The 27,485-nt window shown below is 43.9% G+C and overlaps 1 protein-coding gene across 5 annotated transcripts in view; it reads right to left on the bottom strand.

Annotated features, from left to right (window-relative positions):
• DNAJC13 (DnaJ heat shock protein family (Hsp40) member C13) overlaps nucleotides 1-27,485 on the bottom strand; it is a 542,758-nt gene that overhangs the window by 320,481 nt on the left and 194,792 nt on the right. For all 5 annotated transcript variants that reach the window (XR_003942499.1, XM_030206535.1, XM_030206508.1 and 2 more), the window contains 2 exons: nucleotides 24,616-24,698; nucleotides 8,760-8,913 (listed from right to left, as the gene is read on the bottom strand). Coding sequence is in view for 4 of the 5 variants with exons in the window: in XM_030206535.1 (XP_030062395.1) it covers nucleotides 8,760-8,913; nucleotides 24,616-24,698 (237 nt within the window). In the remaining variant the exon portion in view is untranslated. The remainder of the gene's footprint in view (nucleotides 1-8,759; nucleotides 8,914-24,615; nucleotides 24,699-27,485) is intronic.

Raw genomic sequence — 27,485 nt, 5'->3', positions numbered from 1 at the left:
CGACCGTACCGAGTGCGGACGAAAGAAGACTGGCCGGCTCGAGCCGGTTTCGGGCGGGAAGACGGCCGCGCATGCGCGGTGCGCATGGGCGCGCGAGGACTAGCAAAGGCCTTTGCTAGTAAACTTTCCGATGGAGGGGGCTGCCGAGGACGTCAACCCATCAGTGAGAACAAGCAGCCTGCTTGTCCTCGGAGAAAGACAAATATCCCCAGGAAGAGATTGGGAGGGGAAGGAGGAGGTGGTAAAGAGTATCTGGCGGGACACATAAGAAGGGTCAGACCCTAGAGGGAGGATAAAAGGGGCTAAGGAAGTGGTTTCAGGATGTACATAAGTATTGCCATACTGGGAAAGACCAAAGGTCCATCAAGCCCAGCATCCTGTTTCCAATAGTGGCCAATTCAGGTCACAAATACCAGGCAAGATCCCAAAAAAGTACAAAACATTTTATACTGCTTATCCCAGAAATAGTGCATTTTCCCCAAGTCCATTTAATAATGGTCTATGGACTTTTCCTTTAGGAAGCCGTCCAAACCTTTTTTAAACTCCACTAAGCTAACTGCCTTTACCACATTCTCTGGCAACGAATTCCAGAGTTTAATTACACATTGAGTGAAGAAACATTTTCTCAGATTCATTTTATGTTTAAATCATCTTTATTAGTATTAACAACGAGGTGCCATACTGAACAGGCAAATTGCGGTACAAACAACTATAAAAACCTCCGTGCTACTCTCCCCCCTCTCCACCCCAACCTCTAAACTCCCCCCCCCCCAAATCCCTCCCCCTTCCCATCAGCACAGGCATCCAGATCACAGATGCAAAATGTACTGTCTAGTTTAGAATTCTGCTTCGAGCTGCGGGTTGCAAAGTGTCCCAAAAAAGTTCCCAGATCTGTTGCAGACTTTGGCCCTTGCTTGATGATAGATCCTTAATCTCACTCCTCTCCAGTTTTAGTACTTCGATCACATGTGTCCTCCACACTCCGATGGAAGGTGGCATCTGTTCTCTCCAGTTAAGTAGGATGACTTTTTCCCCCACTAATATGTCACCCTCTGCAGAAAAGGTTTAAATCCCGGGAGTATGGGTCTCTTGTGTTTGTGTACATCAAAGAGCATCAGTGGCTGCTTCTGTATAGTGCAGCCCCAGTAACTTTCTATTTCTGCTATCATTTGGGCCCAAAAATGTAGAATGCGTGGACAAAGCCAGAACATGTGTCCGAGAGCAGCATTGGGCTTTCTACATCTGGGGCATGCACCTCAGCTGCCAAACCCTGCTTTACATGCTCTCTTCTCAGATTCATTTTAAATCTACCACATTGTAGCTTCATTGCATGCCCCCTAGTCCTAGTATTTTTGGAAAGCGTAAACAGACGCTTCACATCTACCCGTTCAACTCCACTCGTTATTTTATAGACCTCTATCATATCTCCCCTCAGCCGCCTTTTCTCCAAGCTGAAGAGCCCTAGCCGCTTTAGCCTTTCCTCATAAGGAAGTTGTCCCATCCCCTTTATCATTTTCGATGCCCTTCTCTGCACCTTTTCTAATTCCACTATATCTTTTTTGAGATGCGGCGACCAGAATTGAACACAATATTCGAGGTGACTCCTAACATGGAACCTTGCATGACGTAGCTATAATTCGGGGTCCTCTTTCCCACATGCATCACTTTGCACTTGCTCACATTAAACGCCATCTGCCATTTATACCCCCAGTCTCGTAAGGTCCTCTTGTAATTTTTCACAATCCTCTCGCGATTTAATGGCTTTGAATAACTTTGTGTCATCAGCAAATTTAATTACCTCACTAGTTACTCCCATCTCTAGGTCATTTATAAATATGTTAAAAAGCAGCGGTGCCAGCACAGACCCCTGGGGAACCCCACTAACTACCCTTCTCCATTGAGAATACTGACCATTTAACCCTACTCTCTGTTTTCTATCTTTTAACCAGTTTTTGATCCACAATAGAACACTACTTCCTATCCTATGACTCTCCAATTTCCTCTGGAGTCTTTCATGATGCACTTTGTCAAACGCCTTCTGAAAATCCAGGTACACAATATCAACCAGCTCACCTTTATCCACATGTTTGTTCACTCCTTCAAAGAAATGTAGTAGATTGGTGAGGCAAGATTTTCCTTCACTAAATCCATGTTGACTTTGTCTCATTAATTCATGCTTTTGAATATGCTCCGTAATTTTGTTCCTAATAATAGTCGCTACCATTTTGCCTGGCACTGACGTCAGACTCACCGGTCTACAATTTCCCTGGATCTCCTCTGGAACCTTTTTTTAAAAATCGGCGTTACATTGGCCACCCTCCAATCTTCTAGTACCACGCTCAATTTTAAGGATAAATTACATATTACTAACAATAGCTCCGCAAGCTCATTTTTCAGTTCTATCAGTACTCTGGGATGAATACCTTCCGGTCCAGGAGATTTGCTATTCTTCAGTTTGTAGAACTGCCCCATTACATCCTCCAGGTTTATACAGAATTCATTAAGTTTCTCCGACTCGTCAGCTTTGAATACCATTTCCGGCACAGGTATCCTACCCAAATCTTCCTCACTGAAGTAAAGAATTCATTTAATCTCTCCGCTAAAGCTTTGGCTTCCCTGATCACCCCTTTTACTCCTCAGTCATCAAGCGGTCCAACCGATTCTTTTGCCGGCTTCCTGCTTTTAATATACCTAAAAAAAAAATTATTATGTGTTTTTGCCTCCAACGCAATCTTTTTTCGAAGTCCCTCTTAGCTTTCCTTATCAGCACTTTGCTAGAATAGGTAACAAAGGGGGAGGGGAGAAGCAATGGAAATAGGGCATGTGAATATGGGGGAAGTATTCTAGGAAGGAAGAAAGAAGGTACTGGCTGTAAAGGGAAACAGTCTGGAGAGAAAAGGGGGGAGCATCTGGACTAAGCTGGTGTGAAGTAGAAAGAGCCTCTAAATTATGAGGGGGAGGGGAGGGAAAAGTGAAGAGGGGGCACAGAGAAAGGGTATGTTCATGGAAGAGCTAGGAAGGGTTGAAAAGTAGCATAAAATGCCAGACAACTGTGGAAGGAATGAAAGAATGTGAAAATAGAATAGAATTAGAATATGTATAATCTATTATTTCTAGTTTACCCTTATCCAAGGTAGAGTACAACAAAACATACATAAAAATAAAACCCACAATAGCTGTACAACAGCAAAAACATGCTTTAAAAAAATAGTTAACACATCCCAATAAGGTTGAGTCCAGCAGTTCTATTCAAAAATCCAAACTCAAAAGTTCAGTCCGAAGAGTCCAAGTTCAAAACTCCAAGCAGTTCTCCTTAACCAGAAGTGTAGTAAGCTAAACATAATAAATGCTCCTTCAGTTGTTTTTTTTAAACATCAACAGACTTTATTCCCTTTTCAGCTGTAATAGCAATCTATTCTACTCCACAGGACACATGAAAGAAAAAGCATGTCGTCTTGTCAGCTCTAGTAACAATTTCTGCAATACAGGTACCAGCAAATCACCACCCATTGATGACCTTAATGAGCGTGGTGGGTATAAGCTGTAAGAGGAGGAATGAGATGCTTGGTAGGCAATAAGAGAAAAAAAGGATCTGGATGCTAGGAACAGCTAAATGGCAAGGAAGGAGCCAGCAGTGATGAAGGAAAGAGTATCAAAGGAAGGTATTGAGGTTTCGAAAGGGAAGAAAGAGTACAGAGGATAGAAGTCAGCAACCAGGAAGTAAGTTGAAAGAATGGGAACAAGGATGGGAAAGGAAAAAGACAGATAACAGGGGCAATAAAAGGACAAAGGGAGAGAGAGCAGGAGACAGGAATCAGGCATGTACTGTAGTTGAGAAATGACCTGGATTGGTCATTGTTGGATACAAGATACTGGGATTGATGGACCTTCAAGTCTGTTCCAGTACAGTGATGCTTACATACTTTCAAGTTGAGAGGGGGAGGGAAAATGAGGCTTAAAAACTAGATACGATTAAAGAGACAAAGAAAAAGAAAACAAATGGAGAAGTCATTCTGAAGTAAAGGAGGAAAAGATGACAGATGGAGAAAATGAATATGATGAGGGAAAAGATGCAGAAAACGACCAACAAAAGTAAAGTGGAGAAGAAACTAAGACCAACCCAGTTAGAAAACTAAAATGCTCAAAAACAGAAAAGAAAAATATCACTTAAGATATTTAGGGATTATGTGAACTTTGGGAAATGCGTATCTATGATTTGTGCATTTTACAAAATACAGGATGAAAAGTATGGCTTTTTTTGTGAGTACTGCAGTACTTATAGTGACTTTTTTTGGGAGGTGAGGCTCCATTTCAGTTTTGGTCTGTGTATTTCTTTTTCTAATTTGTCAGTTTCTTATTCTATATGAGGTGAGAGTTTGTCTATATTCTGTGTATGTTCTTAAATCAGGGGGGTCCTGATATGGATTTTATAGACCTCAGAAAAGTTGAGACAGGTGTTTTCCAATGTGCTGCAAAGAAACAGAAAACCTTTAATTCTGCCAATAAAATGAAAAAAAAAATATATATATATATCCTATATAATAATTCTCACCTCCAACGTTCTAATGTGCTTGGTACCGTGGCTCCTTTGGAGGTGGTCTGCTAGGCAGTTTAGAATGCACTGTCAGTGATGTCACTGACAGCTGATTCCAAGGCAAGGGGAGGAGTAGGGAAACACGCGGAGCACAGCTGTCAGTGCCCCCCCTTGGCGCAACACCCAAGCCCCTGCCCTGCAAAACCGCGAGCCAGGCAGGGGGAGGAGTAGGGAAACACGCTCCGCGTGTTTCCCTACTCCTCCCCCTGCCTACCAATCAGCTCTCAGTGCCCCCCCTCGGCGCAACATCCAAGCCCCTACCCCCCCCCCCTCGACGCATCACCCAAGAACCTCCCCCCGGCGCATCACCAAAGCCCCTACCCCCCCCCCTCGGGCACATCAACTCCCTCGCCACCCGCAGCCGCCAATACTAACGCTGTCCTGCCGCTGCTGCTTCTCCACAGGAGAAGCAGCGGCTGGTACAAAAAGTAAAAAGCCAAAAAAAGATTTTTAACCTGAAACGCGGCTCCTTAGACAGCCATCTGGCATTGGCTGTCGTCACTGCAGTCGCTCCTCCTCTCCCCTCCACGTCACTGCCCCTGCAGGAAGACCCCGGAGGAGCGCAGCGACGTCAAAGGGGAGAGGAGGAGCGGCTGCAGAGATGACAGCCAATGCCAGATGGCTGTTTACGGAGCTGTGTTTCAGGTTTAAAATCTTTTTTTGGCTTTTTTCTTTTTGTACCGGCCGCTGCTGCTCAACAGGAGATGCAGCAGCAGCCGGACAGCATTAGTATTGGCGGCTGCAGGTGGCGAGGGGGTTGAAGTGCCCGAGGGGGGGGGGGGGTAGGGGCTTGGGTGATGTGCCGAGGAGGAAGGGGAGGGTCGCTGGACATGGGTGGCTGGAGGGGGAGAGGAGGGTCGCTGGACATGGACGGCTGCAGGGGGGTGCAGGGAAGAGGGAGAAGGGAGGGGTCCTGAGACCAGATGGGTGGCTGCAGGGGAGGGCAGGGGAGACAGAAGGGACGCTGCAGGGGGGTCAGGGGGAGAGGAGGGTCACTGGACATGGGTGGCTGAAGGAGGGGGCAGGGGAGAGAGGTGGGTCGCTGGATATGGGTGGCTACAGTGGGGCAAGGGGAAAGGAGAGGAGGGTCGTTGGACATGGGTGGCTGCAGGGGGGCAGGGGAGAGGAGGGTCGCTGGACATGGGTGGCTGCAGGGGGAGAGGAGAGTCGCTGGACATGGGTGGCTGCAGGGGGAGCAGGGGAGAGAGGAGGGCCGCTGCACATGCGTGGCTGCAGGGGCAGAGGAGGGTTAGTGGGGAGGGGGTCCTGAGACCAGATGGGTGGCTGCAGGGGAGGCAGGGGAGACAGGAAGGACGCTGCAGGGGGGGGGGGATTACCTTGCTAGCGCCCGTTTCATTGCCTACCGAAACGGGCCTTTTATACTAGTATATATATAATTATTATTATTACTCAACATACAATTAAGCAGATTTTATAACCAAAAAGAGCCAAGCTTTTTTCTTCCACTGAGAGACAAATGCCAATAATTTTTCAAAAGATATTAACCTGCCAATTAAGACAAGAAAATAAAAATGAAACCAGCATATAAAGACAAACTTCAAAACCTACCTGAGAAATTGTTAGACATTCATTTAAATAAATCATTTCATAGATATGTACTTTATGGCAAAACTGATTATTTTTTCACTATACAGAATAATGATTTGATGTCAAATAATTTTAAGCAAGATTTTCAAATATCTACATAGTGAAAAAACTACAGAAAATAAATTTAAGACTATTTCCGGTTCAACAGATATGTCTTGTAAATAAATGACTCAACACATTTAAATTCAAAAGTTAAAGAAGTTGAGAACTGCACAGTTATGACACAATGATGCATTTCTCCTTCTTCCATTTGCAGATTCAGGCAGTCTCCATGTACGACTTGGTGATAAGAGATGTTGGAAAGTATGGCTCAGACTACTAGGGACACATAAGGTTTCTGTATGTTGTGATTGGCAGTGTATGAAAATTGTATATATTTGCAGAAATATCTGGCAGGGGTGTGTGTGAGATGCTGTGGAGAATTGTGTACAGTGGCATGGGATGCTGGGGGAATGTGTCGATCTACATATTTTTTACATATACACAAACACACACACATATATATATACACACACAAATACATACACATACTTATACATATATATACAGCTCAACCCCATTATAACAAGGTGCTTGGGGTCCAAAGAAACAAATCTTGGTATATGTGGATCAAATTAGAAATTTCAACCCATTTTTCTGCATTCAACTTATAAAGTACCTGCTATCAATTTCACATGTACGTGATAATTGCAGCACTACAGAATGGTAATACTGTATAAATCATGTTTCAATCTTTTATTGATGCATTGTGCAATTGTATAAAATTAAAAAGAAAAGGGAAAACATAATGCACTCTGTATTTATTCAACCAATGAGAATAAATGAGAGTATCAAACCACCATCTTGTGCATAAAATAAAGTAAATAACACACCAATAATGGTTGTTAAATGAACTGTGTGTCATCTAAGCATACATTAACAAATGAACTTTAGAGTCTACTTTAAACAAAAATATTGAGGGTTGACTGTTTCATTGCATCTCTTTGCTTCTTTTTAATGATTTCAATCAAGAAGTCCCGTTTGCAAACCTGCAAGTGCCTCTGTGATCTTAGGTGGCAGCTCAAGTTCCTCATCCTCATTATTTCCGGTCACGTGCTCCTATGTAGTGGCCCATTCTCCCAATCAATGTCGCTTCCAACCCCGTTCCTGCATTGGACACAACATTTTCTTTGAGGCCTTCAGAAGTGTATCTTTCCAAACTGTTCAGCGGCAGCACCATCCTCTGTCCAGCCTTCAAAGTCACTCTCTTCATCGCTGTCACTGGCTACCCGTGATTTATCCATGACTCTACTTGCACCAGTTGGGCTTCTCCAACATTTAGAAATGCAAAGTTTTGTGATCACATCCCAGGTTTCACCATCAATGTTAAAAACTTCTTTTAGGTTTAGCTTCTTTACAAACACAGTGACTGAATCCTAACTTGTGATTATTTGCTGTATCAGCATCTTTCGGAAGTTTATCTTGAACGTTGATATAATACCTTGATCGCGTGGCTGTATTTTTGATATGGTGTTGCTGGGCAAGTAGCTTTTGCCATCTCTTCTTACATGGACGTCATCCATACATTTTTGCTAAACTCATAGGTAAAAGGCACAGAGGTCATGCTCACATGATGGAAGCACCATGGTGGTGGTGGTGGTGGTGTGGGGGGGGGGGGGGGGGCGCTGCTGGTTATTACCTGACTGGTCGCTATTCTGACACAACAGACAGTTCCTTTTCCTCTTCATGTATATGTTTTCTCTAGTTTGTTAACCTTTCCTCCCCTCCAATGTTGATCATTGTGTAAATAAGTAAATATGAAGCAGCTGTTTGCCCATCTTCCAAAGTCCTCAGCCTTGTTTGGTTGTGGGCAAGGAAGCATGCAGAAAAGAGAGTAATGTATAGTCTAGGTACTGCCTATGCGTGTCAGCTGTTTGGTACCAGATGGGTGGCTAAGTGCGAAATAACACACCCCTCTAGCCATTTGGGTTTGCTGGACTTCTGTTTGAGATTTCAGACATTTCTTTAACCCAGGGAGGTATGATTAACATGAGATGGTGTGCTCGGCCCTGAGTTGGCGGAGGCGGCTTAGGCTTTGTGATGTTACATTGTTTCACGTTAATTAAATCTGGAGCCACACTTGCATTGTGTTATATAAGCAAATTTGCATTGTAACGGATTGTGTTATAATGGGGCTGGGCCGTATATGCTTAGGGATGTCCTCATTCTTTCCTCTCCCCTACTTCCTTCTACCCCTCACATACTACCCCTTCCCTCAAGTTTCTTATTTCCTCTTTTATGATCTAAGTAACTATGTGAATCAGTCATTCAAATCAGTAAAATTAGCAGTCATGAATTAAAAGTCACATAGTAGACATACAGCTTTGAGGTCTGACTATTGCATGATGACTTATTACTAGAGAGGCATATTATATGAATTAACTCACATCTGCTAATTTTACCGGATTTAAATGACTGCTTAACATAGTTATTTAGAGAACAGAAGAGGAGACAAGTAAACCCCAAAACTTTGCAACCTTTTCTTAGGTGAGCTTATTTCTGATGCACAAAGGTTTACCTCAAATTCTTGGTGATTCCATGAGATCACATTGGCACTACCAAGTTCTCTATCAATGTTAAACGCCCTCATTTCTGCTTCCAGATTATCTCTCAGTTCTTCTCTGGTTTTAAAATTCCAAATCAAGTTTGATCGAGCATGATCTTGATGAAATCTGGAAAGAAAATCAAGGAATTCATTAAACATGTTTAATCAGATCACAGACACTGCAGGGTCCACACTATCTGTGGAAAGCTCTCTCTCTCTTCCCAAAACATCTGTAATAGTGACTTATTTGAGTGTCATTTTAAATGTCCCACCCAAGAGGACACTCTATTTCTTAGCCATGCTATAACAGCTTCCCCACGCTGCTCTTTTTGCAAGGTGAATTCAAAACATAAATCCTCCACACATAGTTAGAAATGTCTTATGATATCTGCTTGCCAAACTACTATCATGTCTTATCATTATCATGTTGCCAAAAATTCTCTGTAACACTAAATGCCTATTTTCTATTATATTTCCACTATCCATGATGTATTGTAAGCCACATTGAGCCTGCAAAGAGGTGGGAAAATGTGGGATACAAATGCAATAAATAAATAAATAAATAAAACATCACTTTTATGCAGTGCCACTATGGCACACTCTTTTCCTATAAAGAAAGAAAGTACCTATCAATTTTGGCTGATCACCTATCTGCCCGTCAGATACCTGCATCAATTTTTGTAAGAATGTGTAATACCCTGGATTTATAAATGGCACGCAAAATTATGTGCTAACCTGAGAAATGCATGCAACTAAACTGAATAACGAGTCAATTAGTGCCAATAACTGGGTGTTAATAATTGGAGTTCATTGGCAACAATTTGGATTTGCACGCGCATATTGCTAAGCACTATTCTATCAAGATCCATGAACAAATCTAATAGCATGCAATTCAAAAGGAGCATGGGAAGGGCACAGGCAGATCAGGGGCATTCACTAAAGATGCACACAGTATTAATGAACACCAGGGATCCACACCAAGTTTCCGCTGGTGTAAATCCTCATCCCCAAATTTGGCATGTAAACTGGTTCTAAGTGCTATTCTATAAATGGTGCCCAACTTAAGTGCTGCTTATGGAATAGTGCGCTGCACAGATTTTTTTTCAGCACTGTTTACTAAATCTAGTCCAATATCAGGCTCATTTTCGAAAGAGATGGATGTCCAAAAAGTGACATAAATCAGCACTTGGACGTCCATCTCACAGAAACGTCCAAATCGGTATAATCGAAACCGTATTCTGGACGTCTTTCTCCAAAGTCCATCACAAGGACGTCCAAATCTCAAGGGGACGTACTGGAGGCGTGTTTAAGACAGGACTTGGGCGTTCCTAAGACTTGGACGTCTTTGAGCCATAATGGAACAAAGCAAAGATGTCCAGGACTAAAACTTCAACGTTTTCAGCTAGACCTCTTTTTTCTTACGAATAAGGCACAAAAGGTGCCCGAAATGACCAGATGACCACTGGAGGGAATCAGGGATGACCTCCCCTTACTCCCCTAGTGGTCACTAACCCCCTCCCACCCCCCAAAATTGTGATGAAGAACATATTTGCCAGCCTCTTATGCCAGACTCAGATGTCATACTCAGGTCCATTACAGTGCATGCAGGTCCCTGGAGTAGTTTAGTAGTAGGTGCAATGCATTTCTGACAGGTGGACCAAGGCCCATCCCCCCCAACTACCTGTTACACTTATGCAGGAAACTGTGAGCCCTCCAAAACCCACCAGAAACCCACTATACCCACATATAGGTGCCCCCTTCACCCGTAAGGGCTATGGTAGTGGGTTTTGGGGGGCTCAGCACACAAGGTAAGGGAGCTGTGTACCTGGAAGCATTTTATGAAGTCCACTGCAGTGCCCCTTAAGGGTGCCCGAATGCTGTCCTGGCATGTCAGGGGGACCAGTCTACTAAAAATGCTGGCTCCTCCCACATCCAAATGGCTTCACTTTGGATGTTTTAAACTTGGACGTCTTTGTTTCGAAAATGGCCGAAAATCAAAGAGGTCCAAATCGCAAAACGTCCAAATCCAAGGAAGTCCATGGTATTTTCGAACACAAAAGATGGACGTCCATCTTTTTCGAAAATGACCTACTCCCCGCCTCGGAATTTGGACGTCTTTGTAAAATGTACAAATTCCGACTTAGACGTTTATTTCGAAAATGCCCCTCTATGCCTATTATAGGACCAAATATAACTAATGTTTTTTCCCAGTTTGTATCCATGAGAAAAAATGCTTAAGACATCTATTCCACAGAATACTTAATATACCGGTGCTTTTGAGTTTCATTGTTTCTCAAAACTGCTTAGACCCTTTCACTTAGCCACTGTCCTTACCCACTCTACTATTTGATATTACTAGAGGATTTATTAAAATACTGAAACATAAGACATCTCTGAAATTCCACATTACACAAAATATACAAAGGTGTATACATTTCCAAATCTGACAGATATAGATAGATACAGGAATATAGATTTGAAAGGTTTGTACATTTGAATTCACAGAATTCATTGGAATGTGTAGCATGGGTAGTAGTCCACTTGGCATCCATAAGATGCTGTATTTTTATTCTGTAATTGCACCTACTCCTTGGAATAGCCTCCCTTTGGGGGTCAGAATAAAGCAGAACATTTTGGACTTCAGAAAGAAAAGACATTTAATAAAGGCTTTCATGGCATGAAATAGAGTGTAGAAGGATGACAGAACGATAAAGGAACAATCTTCTTTGGGGAACAGAATAGAGCTTGGTTTCAGAAGGAAATCACACACAAGTACTGACTATCAGTGATATTGCCGAAGATTTAGAAGGAAAAGATTTGTCTTTTCATGGATGACACAAAGTTCTGCAACAGAACAGACATCCTTACCAGCACTAGCTTCATCAGCTGAAACCAATACTAGAGAGAAATGAGGTAGTAACTTTTCTATATCCATTATGATAAACTATTTAGATTATTATAATGCAGATTTCATAGGTCTTTCTCAAGGATTCATTAATAAAATTACATAATATCCACAAACAGATAGGTAGATTTTTTTGGTTGGACATATACAAATCCGATCATATATCTCAATCTTAAAAAAATAACTTCAGTGCAACCCACTTTTTTTTTTGCTCAAGTTGGTCAGTAGCTCTTCGAATTCTGCATGTGAAAGCACACGTATTTGTCTGTACAATGAAGATACATACCTGTAACAGGTATTCTCAGAGGACAGCAGGCTCAATATTCTTACATGTGGGTCGTCGTCCGCGACGGCCCAGGAGACAGAAGAAACTTCAAAAGCTGTAGAACCTTCCTGAATGTTCCGCCGCGTGGGCCGCCCACCGTGCATGCGTGGGCAGCTTCCCGCCCGCGACGCAAACGTGCAGCTCTCAGTTTTATAAAAAAGCAAAACAATATAAGTGAAAACAACTCCAATGGGGAGGAGGGAGGGTTGTAAGAATATTGAGCCTGCTGTCCTCGGAGAATACCTGCTACAGGTATGTATCTTCATTTTCTCCGAGGACAAGCAGGCTCTAATATTCTTACATGTGGGGTATCCCTAGCCCTCAGGCTCACTCAAAAACAAAACAAAGAACATTGGTCAATTGGGCCTCGCAACGGAGAGGACATAATTTAGATTGATCTGAAAAGAAACACAGCTAAGTGAGACTGCAGCCTGGAACAAAACAGAAATGGGCCTAGGAGGGTGGAGTTGGATTCTAAACTCTGAACAGATTCTGCAGCACTGACTGCCCAAACCGACTGTCGCGTCGGGTATCCTGCTGAAGGCAGTAGTGAGATGTGAATGTGTGGACTGATGACCACGTTGCAGCCTTGCAAATCTCTTCAATGAAGGCTGACTTCAAGTGAGCCACTGACGCAGCCATGGCTCTAACATTACGATCCTCCAGAGTCAGCCCAGCTTGGGCATAAGTGAAGGATATGCAATCTGCAAGCCAATTAGAGATGGTGCGTTTTCCGATGGCAACTCCCATCCTGTTGGGATTAAAAGAAATAAACAACTGGGCGGACTGTCGATAGGGCTTTGTCCGCTCCAAGTAAAAGGCCAATGCTCTCTTACAGTCCAAGGTGTGCAACCTGTCTTCACCAGGGCGGGTATGAGGACGGGGAAAAAAAGTTGGCAAGACAATTGACTGGTTCAGATGGAACTCCAACACTACCTTTGGCAAGATCTTAGGGTGAGTGTGCGGAGGACTACTCTGTTATGATGAAATTTAATATAAGGTGAATGGACTACCAAGGCTTGGAGCTCACTGACTCTACGAGCTGAAGTAACAGCCATCAACCAGGTCAAGTACTTCAGATGGCAGGAATGCAGTGGTTCAAAAGGAGCTTTCATCAGCTGGGTGAGAATGACGTTGAGATCCCATGACACTGGTGGAGGTTTGACAGGGGGCTTTGACAAAAGCAAACCTCTCATAAAGCGAACAACTAAAGGCTGTCCAGAGATAGGCTGACCTTCTACACGTTGATGGTAAGCACTAATTGCACTAAGGTGAACTCTTACGGAGTTAGTCTTAACACCTGACTCTGATAAGTGTAAAAGGTATTCAAGCAGGGTCCGTGTAGGGCAAGAAAAAGGATCTAGGGCCTTGCTGTCACACCAGACGGGAAACCTCCTCCATTTAAAAGAATAACACTTTTTGTGGAATCTTTCCTGGAAGCAAGCAAAACTCGGGAGACACCCTCTGAAAGGCCTAAAGAGGCAACTTCTAAGTTCTCAACATCCAGGCCGTGAGAGCCAGAGACTGGAGGTTGGGATGTAGAAGAGACCCCTCGTTCTGAGTGATGAGGGTCGGAAAACACTCCAATCTCCACGGTTCTTCGGAGGACAACTCCAGAAGAAGAGGAAACCAGATCTGACAGGGTCAGAAAGGTGCAATCAGAATTATGGTTCCGTGGTCTTGCCTGAGTTTCGGCAGAGTTTTCCCTACTAGAGGTATGGGAGGATACGCATATAGAAGGCCTGTTCCCCAATGTAGGAGAAAGGCATTTGACGCTAGTCTGTCGTGGGCCTGAAGTCTGGAACAGAACTGAGGGACTTTGTGATTGATCTGAGTGGCAAAAAGATCTACCAAGGGGGTGCCCCATGCTCGGAAGATCTTGCGGACAACGTCCATGTTCAGTGACCACTCATGAGGTTGCATAATCCTGCTCAGTCTGTCGGCCAGACTGTTGTTTACACCTGCCAATTATGTGGCCTGGAGAAACATGCCGTGGTGGTGAGCCCAAAGCCACATCCTGACGGCTTCCTGAAACAGAGGGCGAGATCCGGTGCCCCCCTGTTTGTTGGTGTAATACATAGCAACCTGATTGTCTGAATTAAAATAATTTGATTGGCCAGTCGATCTCTGAAAGCCTTGAAAGCGTTCCAGATCGCTAGTAATTCCAGGAAGTTGATCTGAAAATCCTTCTCCTGAAAGGACCAAGCTCTCTGAGTGTGAAGCCCATCTACATGAGCTCCCCACCTTAGGAGGGATGCATCCGTCGTCAGCACTTTTTGTGGCTGAGGAATTTGGAATGGACGTCCCAAGGTCTGATTGGATCAAATGGTCCACCACTGAAGGGAACCGCAAAAGTCGGTGGAGAGATGGATAACATCCTCTAGATCCCTATGGCCTGGCACCACTGGGAAGCTAGGGTCCACTGAGCTTATCTCATATGTAGGCGTGCCATGGTAGTCACATGAACTGTGGAGGCCATGTGCCCTAAAAGTCTCAACATCTGCCGAGCTGTGATCTGTTGAGACGCCCGAGCCAAGGACACTAGGGCCAGAAGATTGTCTGCCCTTGCCTGGGGAAGATAGGCTCGAGACGTCCGTATATCCAACAGAGCTCCAATGAACTCCAATTTCTGCACTGGTACAAGATGGGACTTGGGATAATTTATTACAAACCCCAGTAACTCCAGCAGTCGAATAGTCATCTGCATGGACTGTAGAGCCCCTGCTTCCGAAGTGTTCTTCACCAGCCAATCGTCGAGATAAGGGAACACATGCACTCCCAGTCTGCGTAGCGATGCTGCGACAACTGCTAAGCACTTTGTGAAGACCCTGGCCGCAGATGCTAGGCCAAAGGGCAGTACACAGTACTGAAAGTGCTGAGTTCCCAGCCGAAATCAAAGGCACTGCCTGTAAGTTGGAAGCACCGAGATGTGAGTATAGGCATCCTTTAAGTCCAGAGAGCATAGCCAATCATTTTCCTGAATCATGGGAAGAAGGGTGCCTAGGGAAACCATCCTGAACTTTTCTCGAAATAGGAATTTGTTCAGGGCCCTTAGGTCTAGGATGGGACGCATTCCCCCCCTGTTTTCTTTTGCACAAGGAAGTACCTGGAATAGAATCCCAGCCCTTCTTCCCCTGGTGGAACGGGGTCAACCACATTGGCCTTTAGAAGGGAGGAGAGTTCCTCTGCAAGTACCTGCTTGTGCTGGGAGCTGAAGGATTGAGCTCCCGGTGGGCAATTTGGAGGCTTGGATGCCAGACTGAGTGTGTATCCTAACCGGACTATTTAAAAAACCCAATTGTCGGAGGTTATAAGAGGCCACCCTTGGTGAAAAAATATCAACCTCCCCCTGACAGGCAAGTCGCCCGGCATGGACACCTTTACTGCGGCTATGCTGCACTGGAGCCAGTCAAAAGCCTGTCCCTTGCTTTTGCTGGGGAGCCCTAGGAGCCTTAGGCGCACGGCGTTGACGAGAACTCGCATGCTGGGACTGAGTCTGGACCGGCTGCCGAGAGGCAGGATTGTACCTACGCCTATTATAGGAATAGGTAGCACTCCTCCTCCCTCCAAAAATCCTCCTGGATGAGGAGGCAGTAGCAGAAGACGTCCAGCGGGAGAGAGAATCCATGGCATCATGATGCTTTTTCACATCCTCTACTTTCTCTCCGAAGAGATTATCCCCCCGGCAAGGAACATCCGCCACTCGCTGCTGGGTCTTGTGATCCAGGTCAGAGACACACAGCCATGAGAGTCTGCGTATCACTATACCTTGAGCAGCTACTCGGGATGCTACATCAAAAGTGTTGTAAGACACCCTGGCCAGGAATTTGCAACACGCCTTCTGCTGCCTGACCATCTGGTGAAAAGGTTCAGCAAGCTCCGGAGGAAGTGCTTCAACTAAACTGGACAGTTGCCTTACCGAGTTCCGCAAGTGGACGCTCGTGTAGAGCTGGTACGTCTGGATCTTGGCGGCGAGCATAGTGGCCTGATACATTCTCCTCCCAAAAGAATCCAAGGTCCTAGACTCTCTGCCTGGGGGCACCGAGGCATAGTCTCTAGTACTCTTGGCTCTTCTGAGAGCAGAGTCCACCACCATGGAATTGTGAGGAAGTTGGGCTTTCACCATTACAGGCTCTCCATGGACTCTGTACTGGGACTCAGACTTCTTAGGGACTACTGGATTAGTGAGAGGGCAAGACCAATTCCGCATCAGCACTTCCCTGAATGTATTGTGCAGGGGGGCCATTGCAACCTCTGCAGGTGGAGAAGGATAATCCAGGACCTCGAGCATCTTAGCCCTGGGCTCATCCAGAACCTCCATAGGAAATGGAATGTCCTTAGACATTTCCCGTACAAAGGATGAAAAAGTAAGACTCTCAGGTGGAGATATCCTTACTTCAATCGGCGGAGTAGGATCAGAGGGAAGCCCACAGGACTCTTCCTCTGAAAGGTACCTGGGGTCTTCCTCTTCTCCCCATGAGCGCTCCTCTTGGGTATCGGAAGTTCCTTAAGAGCAGCCCGAACTCGAGCCTGCCTCGACCTCGAGGATTGACGACCTCATGGGGGATGTCAAGAAGTCGACCCCTGCCTGGACTCCGGTGGAGCTTCCTCCACCGACGTCGAGGGGGAGTCGACCTGTGTGGCAAGCAGTACCAAGGGTGGGGACCCCCTCACAGGTGATGGCCCAGATGCTGTCTCTGCAGTCGGTACGGGAGGCACAAGCACCCCTGACACCAAGGCCAACTGACAAAGCAAGCCTTCCAGAAGCTCTGGAAGAAGGGCCCGGATGCGCTCATCGAGAGCTGCCATTGGAAAAGGCTGTGGGGCTGGTGCCAGAATCTGAGGGGGCTCGAGAGCTGGTACCAGGCTGCCAGACAACCGACGCATCAGCACCTCCTGTAAGGAGAGTGAGCGGTCCTCTTGGCGCCGACGCCTCTCAGGTGCCGACTCCCTCGGCTCCCTGGAGTTCTCGGTACCGTGTCTGGAAGGAGATCGATGACGATGCTTCTTAACCTTCGCTTGACGCCCATCATTGACACTCCTCGGTACCGAAGAGGAAGACATGGAATCCTCACGCCTCCTCGAGGCTGGGTCTGACAAAGGTCAGTCCCGGGGGACCTGCATAACAGTAGGCCTCGAGATGGGTGGAGACCCACTCGATGCCTTGCTGCTCCCAGCTCGATGCAGTCTGTCGGCAGCCATTACCTGTGCTCTCGGCATCGCTGCCTCCATCGACGTCGACGCCCATACCCTCAGGAAAACGTTTCTCAAGCTGAGCCTCTCGAGCCACTTGGGTCCGCTTCTTCATCAACTTACACAGTTTACAAGAAGCTGGAAGATGGGAGTCTTCGATGACATGGGTGGAAAAATAGTGTTCGCGAAATCAAAGGGCTTGATGGTGCCAATCAAAAAGGCACAAAAAGAGGGAACAAGACCTGACCGAGCGGCCTAAAAGGCGGCCACGATGAAAACAAAGGAAACTTAAAAGGATGAAGAAAATCTAAGGAAAAAAAATAAAGGAATTCTTTTTTTTATTTTTGGGATTAATATAATGTGAAAAGAAAAAGAAACAGCGATAAGCAATGTTGTCGTCTCCTGTGACCGAAAAACTACAGTGGTAGAAAAACCCGACTGTGTAGAACCGCGGAGGAAAGAAAACTGAGAGCTGCACGTTCACGTCGTGGGCGGGAAGCCGCCCATGCATGTGCGGTGGGTTGGCTTGCACAGCGGAACATTCGGGAAGGTTCTACAGCTTTTGAAGTTTCTTCCGTCTCCTGGGCCATCGCGGACGACGACCCACATGTAAGAATATTAGAGCCTGTTTGTCCTCAGAGAAATCTAAAATACTATACTACCTGAAAGTACTTACATTGACTACATGGAAAAGCTAGTTAGAACAAGTAGCAAGGTGTTTTCATATACTATTCCTTTCTTATGGAACTTGCTACTTAGTTCTCTCTAAACATGACCTTTTTACTTTAATTTTTAGGGGGCTCATTTTCAAAGCACTTAGAGACACAAAGGGGCCCTTTTACTAAGTCGCATAAGGCTCTACACGTAAGCCCAACGAGCGCCAAAATGGAGTTACTACTCAGCTACAACGTGGCTCTTGCTGTAATTTCATTTTTGGCGTGCGTCTGATACATGCCTGTCAGGCTCAGGGCGTGGAGTGAAGGTCACCATCCACAGAGTGGTTCAAAGGGTTTTTCTTTTTTAAATATGTAACCTCCAGACACAGAGCACAGTGAATAAGTGCAGCAGTGAGGTAACTTTCTTGTTCAGTTTAGTGTTAGGAGATTAGCAGCATGCTGATGGTAATTGGTAGCAGCCCTCAGACACTGGATATGCCTGACCTAACACAAGAATGACCAGATAACCTCAGCAAGGAGGAGCGGTAGGACCTACCTGTAGAGTTCTCCTGGGGGGAGACCAGATTCCTTATGGGCAGAGGCCCATGAGTTGGCAGGGCCGGATGTACACCCACTGAGATCTGGCAGACAGAAACATAGAAACATGACGGCAGATAAAGGCCATATGATCCATCCAGTCTGCCCATCCTCTGTAACCCCTAATTCTTCCTGTTCCTAAGCGATCCCACATGCTTATCCCATGCCTTTTTAAATTCTGGAACAATCCTCGACTCCACCATCTCCACCAGGAGGCCATTCCACGCCTCCACCACCCTTTCTGTGAAATACTTCCTTAGGTTACTCCTAAGCCTATTCCCTCTTAACTTTGTTGTATGCCCCCTCATTCCAGAGCTCTCCTTCATTTGAAAAAGGCTCTCTTTCTGTACATAAATGCCCTTGAGATATTTAAATGTTTCTATCATGTCTCCTCTCTCCCTCCTCTCTTCCAGCGTATACATGAAGTTCATAAGCCTGTCCCTATAATTTTTGCAATCAAGACCACTTACTAATTTCGTAGCCGCCCTCTGGACCAACTCCATCCTGTTTATATCTTTCCATAGGTGTGGTCTCCAGAACTGCAAGCAGTACTCCAAATGAGGCCTCACCAGAAACTTATACAATGGCACTATCACCTCCTTTTTCCTGCTGGTCATGCCTCACTTTATGCACCCAAGTATCCTTCTGGCTTTGGCAGTCACTTTTTTTTTTTACCTGTTTGAAAGCTTTAAGGTCGTCAGACACAATCACCCCCAAGTCCAGCTCCACAATCCCGCATCCCCAAGCCGCTCTACAATCTACATTGTAGAGCAACAGCGGCTAGACCAACAGCAGCGAGAGGAATGTTAAGAACGACAGTGGCGTGAGGAGCGGAGGTTTCAGCTACAGAAACTGAAGTTGGAGATGGAAATGGCCCTTATCCAAAGCTCCAGCCCAACACATGTGCAGAGGCCAGAGGTAGGATCCACAGCCCAGATTGGGCCTAACTTGTTTGCGCAATTTGATGATATCCTAAGTGACACAGACATCTAACTACCTTTGAAAAAATTTGCCACTTCAATGAAATTCCCAGGAAAGACTGGGTGTGCTATCTGGGAGGAAAGCTCAATGGTAGAGCAGTTGGGGCATTCCAAGGACTGTCCATGGAGATGTGCTCCCACTTTGAGGAGGTGCGCAAAGCTTTGTTGAACCGTTATGCCATTACCCACGAGACCTACAGCCTAAAGTTCCGGACTTTCAAAAGGGGGCAGATGATATTCACAGCTAATACGTGACTCAGCTAAGGTACTAGCATCAGCGGTGGCTCATTGGAACCAATGTTGAAAACCTGGAGAACAGCCTGATGGTCCTGGAGCAGTTTCTTCAGCGTTGTCGTCCAGAGGTGAGGGAACATGTTCAAGATCACCAGCCCCATAACTCCAGAGAAGGTGGCTGAGTTGGCTGATATCTAACTGTCCCTGGTTGGCAAAGAGAAGCCATCGTTATCCGTAGCAGCCGGAAAATAAGGGCAGCCAGTGCCCTAAATCAAATATCCCTACAACCTCAGAGGCAGTCAGGAAGCCCTCCAGTGTTCCCCAAAAACCTAACGACTAAGCATGAACATTCTTGTTACCAGTGTGGATGTACAGGACATTTCAAAGCGGATTGCCCAGATAATCTCAAGCCTGCACTAAAAAGCATTCCAGTTCCTACAGCAAAGCTGGTGGCTTTTGTGGGTGGCTTCAGTTCCACAAAGGGGGCACATACAGTTGCCGCAGCACAGAAAGTTACTGGTCATTCATCAAGCATGGAAGTAGATTGGTTGTCCCAATACTACAGCACCCCAGTAACTGTGAATCAGACCCATGTAGCTGGACTTGTGGACACTGGCTCTAGCATGACTTTATTATGACCAGAGTTAGTGCCAGATGATGCTATTCTTCCAGGGCGCACTGTGGAGGTAGTGTTAGCCAATAGATCCAGGGAGCCTGTACCCACTGCTTGAGTTTTCCTGGAATGGGGTATCAAGCCTGGATACAGAGAAGTAGAAATAATGAAAAATATGTCTGCCCAGTGTGCTGCGGCGGCTAAGAGAGTGAACAGAGTGTTGAGTATTATTAGGAAAGGGATGGAAAACAAACACGAGGATGTTATAATGCCGTTGTATAGCTCCATGGTGCGACCGCACCTCAAGTACTGTGTCCAATTCTGGTCGCCGCATCTCAAAAAACATATAAAGGAATTAGAAAAGGTGCAGAGAAGGGCGACAAAAATGATAAAGGGAATGGAATGACTTCCCTATGAGGAAAGGCTGAGAAGGTTATGGCTCTTCAGCTTGGAGAAAAGGCGGCTGAGGGGTGTTATGATAGAAGTCTACAAGATAATGACCGGAGTAGAGCGGACAGATGTGAAGCGTTTGTTTACACTTTCAAACAACAACAAAACCAGGGGACAAGATGAAGCTAGAATATGGTAGATTTAAAACAAATAGGAGAACGTTTTTCTTTACTCAGCGTGCAGTTACTCTGGAACTGGTTGCCGGAGAATGTAGTGACAGCAGCTGGCCTTACGGAATTTAAAGGGGGTTTGGACAGATTCCTGAGGGAAAAGTCCATTGAACATTATTAATTTTTTTTTTTTGGGGGGGGGGGAGGGGGGGTTGCCGGGTTCTTGAAGCCTGGACTGGCCGCTGTCGGAGACAGGATGCTAGGCTTGATGGACCCTTGGTCTTTCCCAGTATGGCAGTGCTTTATGTACTTATGCTTATGTTATGTACCAATGCTGTGGCACCTTTAGCTAAAGGGAAAAATTTGACCTTGAGAGCAAGGCAAACATCTATGGTCTGTGCCCTGAAAACAGCAAGGACATCTAAAGACTAAGTATTCATATGTTAGGCAGACTGGATGGACCATGCAGGTCTTTATCTGCGATCATCTACTATGTTACTATGAGTATTTGTTTTGCAGATGATATATAAACATATGTTTCACTCCCAATGTGGCCCTCGGTCATTTGCAGGAATGTTTGCATACCATCATAGATTGGTTGGGTCAGCAGTTTTAAAATGAACGCAGAGAAATCAACTATTCTATGACTGTCTGAAAAAAACAGAACACTGTCCAAGCCTTCCTTTTTAGTGAGTGCACATTTACAGGAAATGAAAGCATTATAAGTCTGGGGGTGCCAACTGGACACTCACCTTTCATGAGTAAAGCAAATTTCAGTGGTAGTCTGTTTTTACACCTTAAACTACAGGGATGCTTGGATAAGACAAACCTAAATAAAATCACATATTAAACTAGATTACTGTAATACCATCTATATTGGTTTGCCTAAGGTATCACACCTTATGGGTTTAAAAAGCCAATCTAGTTTTTGCCAGTTTGCAAATGCTACACCAATTGCCCGTGAAAAGAAAAGTTTGGTTTAAAACTGCCTGCTCGATGTACAGATGTACATCGATTAGAGAGCTCATAAACTATCATGAAACCATCTGTTTTTCCCCACCACGTGGCCCCATTCCTCATCCAACCTCCCTTTCATTAATAACCAACCTCTTCCTTTCAATGAGGCCACCAAGATCTTAGGTTTCATCTTTGACAACAAACTCACTTTCAAAACACAAATTGACTCAGTCATCTGTGCCTCATTTTTTTCTCTTCATCATATCCATTCAGTATGCCCCTCTCCTTCCAATCTCTTATTCACCCACTCATCCTGGCCTTGATTCTCTCTCTTCTTGAGTACTGTAACTCTCTCTATGTTGGCATCTCACTTCAGTCTTTCAAGCACCTACAGCTCATTCAATCCAAATCAGTTAAGATGCTCTACAATGCATGTCATTTTGATCACATTACCCCCCCCCCCCCCCCGCTTAAGCTCGAACATTGGCTTGCACTCACCACGCTTGTTACTTTCAAACTACTCAGTCTAGTTCACAAATCATGTTTGCCTTCCACCCCTGCCTACCCCCATAAACTCCTTATCCCCTACATTCCCCTCCGTTTCCTCCGCACTGCCAATCCCAATCTCCTCCGACTGCTGTCACCCTCAGAACTCCACCTCACCTCTTCACGTTCCACCACTTTTCACTATGTTGACCCAAAACTGTGGAGCGAGCTTCCATTTCATATTAGGAATGTACCCATTCTTTCCGCTTTTAAGAAATCACTCATACTCCATTTGTTCACTCAAGTCTCTGCTTCCGATTCTCACTAGTGTTTTTTTTCTCTCTCCTCCTTTCTCATTTTATTGTATTCTAAACCGCTTTGAAACCTAGTACAGACAATATGGCAGTATATAAAGCAGAAATAAACAAACTACTGACTAACTGCCTAGCACCAAAATTTTGGAACTTGCTTCCTACTAGGATGCCAGGAAAGCTCTTCTAAGAAGTTCAAAGTAGCTATAAAAACATGGTTATTTCAGGAAAGCTATGACTTATTTTGATTAGAATACTGACCTTTTGAGTTACTGCCTTTTCAATTCCTGGCTGCAGGAAACAGACATCCTTGCTCTTCCTTTTATGTCTCTTCTTACTGTCAATCGTATTGGAATTAAACTATTCTGTTACTGTTTTACCCTTCCTCCTGTTGCTTCTTTCCATAAGTAGGGTTTTCACCTGCTGCTGAAAGTTTATCTAAGTCTTTTTTTTATTTTAACTTATTTTTCTAAACAACTTTAATACTTCCTTTGCAAAGCAGTATACCAAATCATAAGAAATAAACCCCCCAAATATCTAGCTGATCATTTAAAGTTATGAGCTAACTCAGCTTCTGCATTTCTCAAAGCAAGAGCACATTCCATTACTATCTCTGTGCACGATTCATTTTGTCATGAACTCGAGCAAGGTTATTTTCCCAAGTATGACTTTACATTTGGAATAAACTCTTCCTTGTATTGAGAAAAAACCTTAATTACTTGCACCTTAGGAAATTGCTCAAGGCAATATTGTTTGAAGAATGCTTCAAGCAAGGGTAGGTGGTTATTGTACTTGGTTTTTAATGTTCTGTAATTTGTTCTAGAACAAGGGGAAACCACACAAAGGGTGGAGGTGCGCTGGTTCCCTACGTAATTTGTTCTATCATTTATGACTGAACTGTGCATTGTGTTTTTAACTCTAATCCACTATGATGTATTGTGAACAATGGAACATTAAGTTAAATTAAATCAAATGAAATTGAATCAGAATATAAAAGGCAGTAGAGCAGGAAGGGGAAAGAGGGAGCAAAAAGAAAAGAGGACAGAGAAGGTGAGAAGATGATAGGTGAAGAAAGTTATTGGTAGAAAAGTAGGAAATGAGGAGAAACCCAGGAAGGAATATGGAAGAGAATAACAATTTGTTTTCTGATACACATGATAAAGCCAGAAATGTCTATGTAGGTGCTGGGGCTCCTTAGTTGCATATTAACGGCCAATAAAGTAGGCTAAAGGAAAAAAGGAAGATTCTTCCAATAGAAGCATAGTAAATCTGATGCTTGTTCAAAATTATCTTGTGGCTAATACAGCTTGAACAACATTATACAGCGACGGGTTCATGTGTTTTTAAAATATATTAAAAGCAAAGTACTACCTTTCCCTCTCACTCTCTAAATTTCCAGATGAGGAAACAGACATTCACAAGTACAAGAGACAATCTTTCTTTTTAGCTTTGGTTCTATCTGAACAGATTTAATTATCTAACACAGTCTCTCTGAATGTCTGCTTTCAATATAACTTGGAAACAGAAGTACTAAATAGGGGTCCAGGGAAAGACTTAAGGAGGGCACCTGGCTTTTCTGCTTCAGGTTTCAACAGGGAAGCTGTGAGGCAAAGAAATGTGTGTGTGAAGAGAACCAAGGCTGTTTAGAATAATCTAGTTCCTACTTCTTCTTTAGAAACAGCTTAAGCATGTGAAAATACTGATAAGGAAGTTCTACCAGTATTGTTCCACTCCTTCCAATCCTAGAGACTGTTTCTTTTGTCTCTATTATTTCCTCTTCTCTCTAGTTTGAAAACTAAAACTCCCCTCTCAAGACTGAGTTTAATGAAAGACCAAACATTTCAGAGGTGTCTTATGAGCAGAATTAGCATTCCCTTTTTTCAGATAAAGCTTATAAATCTCTATGCAAAAGCATTTTTTATAGTTAAATGCCAGGATAATCTGATCTGGTAACCCAACAGATTATTAACCCTGAGAATGCACATCAATAAAAATGTATGCCAAACCCTTACTTGTAATAGAAAAGATCCCAGTTTGACTCTATCTTTATTCTTTGCCTTCTCTTTCTCAGTATGACAGGCTTTTGGTTAATATTCTGTAAAGAAAAAAAGATAACTTGACAAATTTAGGAGTAAAACAGTCTGTCCTATGCAATGGTATAAGATTATTAGTCACAGATTACAACCATATCCTGACTAGGTATCCAAAATTCAAATTTATTTTAAAATCAACAGTATAGAATATTATTTTGTACAAGAGAATTAAAAGGGAAATCCTTGAGGGAAGAGGAGCAAAAGGGGGAGAGAAGGATATAGAAGAACCTCTTTGTACAATGGATATTTGATTCCAAATAAGGAAAACCACTCAACGACTAATTCTTTAATAAAAAAAAAAAAAAAAGGTGAATATAGTGCAAAACATTAATTAGCAAAACCATGAGCAAAAACAGCAACACTGACACAATATTAGAACAGAAAAAAGAATAAAGTCATGACAGTGCAAGGATAAGATATGTTATGTTTATGGTGCCTTGTGGAAACAGGTGCAAGATGGGATGAAACAAAAACACGAAATGCAAATGAGTAGAAAAAACAAGCAAATAAGAGTCTGGGGCGAGGAAACATTTGATATAATGGTAATTAAAAGAAAATTTCATTAAGAGCACTTTTTTCTTTTAAAAAAAAATCTTATGATTGTAAAGTATGTTTTGAAAGTTGGTTTAAGTTCTGTCCCACCACTCCCTGTGTATAGCCATCCTTGAAGGCTGACCTATGAGTGTTTCTGGGGAGCTTGCCACAGTTGCTCTGCCCCAGGTGACAAAGGGAATGGTAAATGAAATTCACTCAGAGTATAGAAAGATGAGTAGATGGATGCCTCGGTGATCAGTTCTGTTTAATATTTTTGTGATATTCCAGAAGGATAAGGAGGAAAAGATTGTTTTTTTTCATGGAAGACACAAAGGTCAGCAACAGAGTGCATATCCTTGAGGGTATACATGAAATGAGAACTAAAAAAAAAAGACTGATGAAATTCTTGGCAAACCAAGTACAGGATAATGCATTTGGGGTACAGAAATATCCAAAGGTCCTGGTATGTGGTGGGAGGGAAGAGGTATTGTGCATGGACCAGATGTTACAACTTGAGGTGATGTGTTAGATAATCTCACAGTAGCAAAACAGCAAAGCTTTGTGCCTAAAGCCAGAGAGATGCTGGACTGTATATAGGTGTAATTAGCAGAATAAAAAGGGAGAAGATGCTGCCTGAATAGGTTCTTGGTGAGGATACAGTATCTCAGTAAGAATATAAGCTAGAAGCACTCCAGAGAAATGGTGCAGTCTGTACCAAAAGACACATGAGGTGAGACTTGGGAACCTAAATATGTATATCTCACAGAATAGGGACTGAAGATATATGCATAAAAATACTTAAAAGGTTGTCAAACAAGACAAACCCTTTCCAAAGGAAAGGAAGCTGTAGAACTAAGGGACACAATATGAAGCTGCAAGGAGATAAACTCAGGAGCAGTACCACAAAATATTTTTTCGTGAACAGTGGTAGATGCCTGGAATGCTTTCCCATAGTAGGTGGTGGAGACAAACTGATGTAATTCAAAAAGATATGGGATAAATACAGGGGACCCCCTAATGGCAAGAGAATGGATAACAAGCATTGGGGTAAACTTGCATGGAGCTGCACTTCAGTTCAAAACAGCTAATGATTTAAGTGGGGTACCTATACAGAGCAGCAGTTACAACCCTAACCATTGTACTGGGCAGAATAAACGTACTATTTGTGTCTATCTGCTAGCATTTACTACATTACATTTTCTCAGGAACAGCAGAGGGGTAGGAGCTTCAGCAGCCCACAGGCAGACATATTTGTACCGGGCCAGAATACACAGTACAGCCCCCTGCTCCCCCCCCCCCCCCCCCATCCCACTTTAATATGTCAGGAGGCCTGAATCCATCCATTCACCAATAAGATGGTCTTGGTCTCAATATATAGGAATTCCATTTCTACCAACCAATTTATCAGAAGGAACTTCACAGATATTAAGGTCAGCTAAACACTATTGGATGCAAAGGTTGATGATTTTTTTTTTTTGGGGGGGGGGGGGGGGGGGCGGAGGAAATAGACAAACACCACTTTCCTATTTCCAGGAATAACATGTATAGAATGTTTGTACGTTTGGGAAGCTTGCCAGGTGCCCTTGGCCTGGATTGGCCACTGTCGTGGACAGGATGCTGGGCTCGATGGACCCTTGGTCTTTTCCCAGTATGGCATTACTTATGTACTTAATCAATGTCTACTTTTATAAAGGATGTCTAACTATCCTGAAAGTTTGCTTATTCCATATTAACTAATTTAGGTGTGCTCAAAGTGAAACTTTTTTTTTTTTTTTAATAAAAAAGGCAGCACTAAGCTTTGAATAAAGTGAATGCGGCGCCTATAGTCATCCAGTAGAGAGATACAGCATGCAAGCAATTAAAGTATTCCTTCACAAGGTAATCAGCAAATATATATTGGAGCTAAAGATTTCACACTTTATACTTAAACAGGTGGCCTCTGGAAATAAAATCAATATTTTAATTACTAGCTTCAAATGTCAGTTAACATTCTTAAAATTATGGCAGGTGTAGCCTTCAAACAATGTACAATTAACTCCTATTTTGCAGATATCGCTCTATATATGACTAGATACCAATGATTGTGGAAGCAGCTCCTAAACAAAACCAAACATTTAAAAAGACAAACATCTCCAGTTATGAGAACCCCCCCCCCCCCCCCAAATAGTCAGCCAGCGACGGTCAGCATTTTAAAAAAATGCTTACCGTCACCAGCAAAATTAGCACCCCAATATTCAGTGCTAGGCCGTGTATGG

This window comes from Microcaecilia unicolor, chromosome 1, assembly GCF_901765095.1.
Source record: "Microcaecilia unicolor chromosome 1, aMicUni1.1, whole genome shotgun sequence".
NCBI lineage: Eukaryota > Metazoa > Chordata > Amphibia > Gymnophiona > Siphonopidae > Microcaecilia > Microcaecilia unicolor.
Note: the sequence above shows the minus strand (reverse complement) of the source record. Positions and strands in the feature narration are given on the sequence as shown.